This window comes from Pteronotus mesoamericanus, unplaced genomic scaffold, assembly GCF_021234165.1.
Source record: "Pteronotus mesoamericanus isolate MK-2021 breed Mesoamerican mustached bat unplaced genomic scaffold, CSHL_Meso_final contig_58, whole genome shotgun sequence".
Classification (NCBI taxonomy): Eukaryota; Metazoa; Chordata; class Mammalia; order Chiroptera; family Mormoopidae; genus Pteronotus; species Pteronotus mesoamericanus.
This window is the reverse complement of record NW_026555205.1, coordinates 7,436,366-7,440,548: the sequence shown is the minus strand read 5'-3', so window position 1 is coordinate 7,440,548 and position 4,183 is coordinate 7,436,366. Positions and strand designations below refer to the sequence as shown.

At 45.6% G+C, this 4,183-nt stretch overlaps 1 protein-coding gene across 1 annotated transcript; it reads right to left on the bottom strand.

The window, feature by feature from the left end:
• Positions 1–298: 298 nt before the first annotated feature.
• KCNE5 (potassium voltage-gated channel subfamily E regulatory subunit 5) lies at positions 299–741 on the bottom strand. Its single transcript, XM_054580398.1, is given in 2 exon segments — positions 299–490; positions 493–741. Coding segments are annotated over 2 exon segments (441 nt in total).
• Positions 742–4,183: the final 3,442 nt, after the last annotated feature.

Here is a 4,183-nt window from a genome sequence, read left to right as displayed (position 1 = left end):
GTTAGACGGCCCAGAGTTCTGATAGATTTCACTACTGCAGGACAATGCCAAGTGTTGGACGTGTTGGATTCAGTCCCCCGAGGGCTGGAGCACGGGCTTTCTGAACACAAGAGAGTAGAGGCAGTTTATGGCAGTTGGATGTGTGGGGTTGGGTGGAGGCATGGGGGAGAGGAGGGAGAAGAGGGAGAAACTGGCCGGGAGGGGTAGGGTGGTGCTCCTTCCAGAGAAGGTCTCCTGGTCTCTCATCACTGTCTGGGCCTCAGGTGAGGCAAACCCTGGAAGGTGAGGAAAGGAAAAGTCAAGGACTGCACCCAGGATAAGGGAGATGATGAAGGCATGAGCGAGCTGCTGCTGTGGTTCTAGACCCCCTGGGTGCTCTGGGCAAGGGTGGGCAGCGGCCTTCAGCCAGCAGTTGGGCTGCGGCGGCCAGGACGTGGTGTTCGGGGTGGGGTTGGGATGGCTCATCCTTGGCTTCAATGAGCCTGAGAGAGAGTGGGTATAGGCCAGGATGAGGCCTCCAGCCAGACAGGTGTAGAAGATCTTGATGAGCAGAATGTAAAGACAGGCATGGTCGCCCTTGGCGCTGGTCACCTCACGCCCCAGAAAGGGGTCAGGAACGACCCCCAAGCCCATGTTGTGTCCCGGGCCAGCGCCCAGGCTACTGGCGTTGCCCCGGTGATGCAGTTTCAGCGGCATGCGGCTTAGGAGGGTTCACAGCCGCTGGTTCTCACTGCAGATCATGGTTGTCTGGGAGTGACACGGGGGCTCCAGGATGCTGCTGACCTTTCCCGCTAGGCAAGGGGAAGGAAGTAAGCGATGGCAGCAGTCTCCCGCTCAGGGGAAAAGGGACAGCTGGTGGGGGGAAGAGAAGAGGAAGGGGCCGATCCAGATGAGAGGTGGAAGGTGCAGGGGCTTGGAAAGCAGCAGAGGCTGTCAGAGTAGCTTGCTGGGGGCCAAGCTTGGACCCTGGGCCTCAGAAGAGAATTATTTCCAAGTTCTGGCCTCGGGCCCAGCAGGCCTGGCTTTGGCCCAGATACCACATCTGCACCCACAAGGCAGGCCCAGCCCAGAGGTTAGTTCAGCTCTTCAGTAAAGCATTAGCAGGGACTGCTTGTCCTCATCTTATAGCAATTACTCTCATAGACCAGGACCCTGGCCTAAATGTTTAGCTCTCATTCCTTCCCTTAGCAGAGCAGAGTGTCTAATTGAGAAGATGCTCACACCAAATTGAGTGACTGAATGGTTAGGCACTTGCAAGGAGAGGAAAGCCGAGCAGGACTCCCAGGTCTTCCAAATAGGTCTCTGATAATGTACCAACCTCCTTGGAAGTACCCCTGCTCTGATTTCCTGTCACATTTTGAAGTGCCCACACATCTTAGCTTTTGGGTACACCATCCATGATGTGACCCCGTTTTTCCAAGATAATCCATCTTCCCAGAAAGGAAACCAAGTTCTTCCATTTAAAAAAAGCAGGGACACTAAAAGGGTCCTTTGACTACATTCTCTACATGTTTCAGGGTCTGGAAAGTGCCAGTTTTAGAAAATATACTTGCCCCACCCCCACAATCCCATCCAATTAAGCCAGCACCCAGCTCCGTGCAACTCCAGGACTTGGTGAAGGGTGTAGGCCCTGCTGGCTTGTGTAGAAGCTATTTTTACCTCAGAGGGAATCTTCCTTTAGGAGGAAATGAGGCACTAAGACAAAGATCAATCCACAATATATCAAACTGGAAACAGCTTTGGCTTCACAAGGGGAAAGTCCTCAAAGCATTGATTTGTAGACAGTAAGTAGAAAAAAAGAGGTGGTTTTGGTCAGATCTGGTTGTAAGTGGTTGCCAAGTGAGAATAGAAAGGATGAAGGCAAAATACACAAGGTCTTATGCACACCTTGAAAATCAGGCTGACTGTTTCAGACCATGCAGTCTAGGGGCCATGCAATCTGCAGGTGCCATGGTTTAAAAAGGAAGTTTTCTGGTGCTTCTTCCTACCATCCTCTCAGGGGCTACAGCCTTATCTTGCTCAGGTGTGTGGTTGGCACAAACTATATCCAGCGTCTCAAGCAGAACCTTTCTTACTTAACAGTCTCTACATAGATCTCAGAGACATTCTTCATGACCTTGACCACTGGCTCCCTCCTAACTACCTTGCCTCAACGTCCTCACTTCTGAGAGGCTCAAGGAAAAATTGTTAAAGTGACTTGGCATGACAAATGCCAGAGAACACCGACAGGAAATTTTCAAAGCAGTAACAACTTAGGGACAGGATTGTTAAACTGAAATATTCATATGTGTTAAAACATGCCCAGGGATTTTGGGGGGGGTGGTGTAGGAGAAGAAACCCCTTCACTATAGCATAAAAATAATCACTTAAACTTTTATTGTAGTTTCAACAGTTTCTGAGCTAGTGTGATTATTCCCATTTTCAGAAGAGGAAAGAAGTTCAAGTGATTAAGTAGCAGGACTAGAATGATCAAGTCTGACCTTGTCCTTCTCAGTCCGAACACATTAATCTGATCTGCCTATATTTCCCCACCTCTCTCTTCTCTGGAACTTTCTGGAGTCCAGAACTTTCTGCCAAAACTGCTCTCTGTATGTAAGTTCACTAACAAACCTCCTGGCTAAATTTAAGGGTCTCTGCTCAGTTTGCCTTTGTGACCTAAAGAATGAATTTGATACCATCAACCACCTACCCCTTCCTGTAACTTTCCTGCCATAGGCTCTCATGGCATTGCATTCTCAGTTTTGTCCTCTTATTTCTCTAACCCATCATTCTCTGTCTCTTTTGCTGGCTCCTTTTCTTTCCTCCTCCCATTAACTGTTGGAATTCCTGAAGACCCAGTCCTCAGCTATTCTCTCTTAACATCCATTTCCTTGAAAAGTGTCACCTTACATGGTTTCCTCTACCACCTAGCATATATTTAGGCAAATTTGAATCTCTAGCTCTGATTGTTCCTTGGTAACATCTCTCAGATCCTTCTGCTCCTTCCTTTCTAGTTTTATTGCCACAAGCTTAATCCAAGTTCTCATTACCTCAGGTCAAATATGCAAACAGTCTCCTGGCAGATCTCCCTGCCTACAACCAAATCTACCCTGTTATGACTAGAATAATTCTCCTCCAACACCACTTTGATCAATTTGCCTGTTGTTCAGAAACCCAGAGATGCTCTACATTGCTTCTTTAATGGAATCTCATCTTCCTTGGTGAGCCTTAAGTCCTCACCACCAATAGACACCATCTCCTCCCCCTTGCACTTGAAAAACAGCATATTCCCAGAGTTCTTTTCCAATACACTGTGGCTTTTGGCTTCTTCAAAATTCACTGAATGAAGGAAGACTTGATTTAAAGCTTTTCATGTTCTCAGCGTTTTACCCCTCTTCATAGTGCCCAAATGAGCCTGCAGCATTCAATGCAGAAAATTTGGAAAAACAGAAAAACATCAAGAAAAAATTACTAGTACTGTGCATATATGCTGCATGCACACATGCTGCATGTACACACAAACACACACACAGACACACAGATCTCACACATAATTTCACAGCCCACTTTTTCACTTAATGAAATATTGTGAATTTTTTCTATGTCAATTACTCTTTCTTATAACATAATTCTACAGTCTACACAGTATGCCAGGCTATGGATCTACCATTATATATTTAAATTATGTCTTATTGTAAGATTATTAAATTGTTTCTGTGGTCTTGCTATTAAAAATAAGGTTTCTTTAAATTTATTTATTTATTTATTTTTAAATTTTCAAATACATTTGTCTCCATTTACCCGCCACCACTTCCTCCTTCCCTGCCTTGGATTCATCCATCTGTCCTTCACACCTGTTTAAAAATAATGTTTTAATGAATACATACAATAAAAGAAGTAATACCAGAGAGAAAGCACATTACTAATTTATAGAAGACTGGCATGGGGAGTAGGAGATAGGTAGAAGGGAGTGGAAACAGGAATGGAGAATAGTTGTAAAATTTAAAAGGCCCAATCCTTAGGAAAAAACAACAGGGATGTGCGTGTGTGAGTATTCTGGCTTTTTTTTAGTTTATTAAATTTATATATCATGTTTATTCTATTAGAGTTGTCTCTATTTTTTCCCCTTTTACACCCTCCACCCATCCCACCCCCATCCCTTGCTCCCACAGCCAATTCCCACTCTGTTGTCCATGTCCATGGG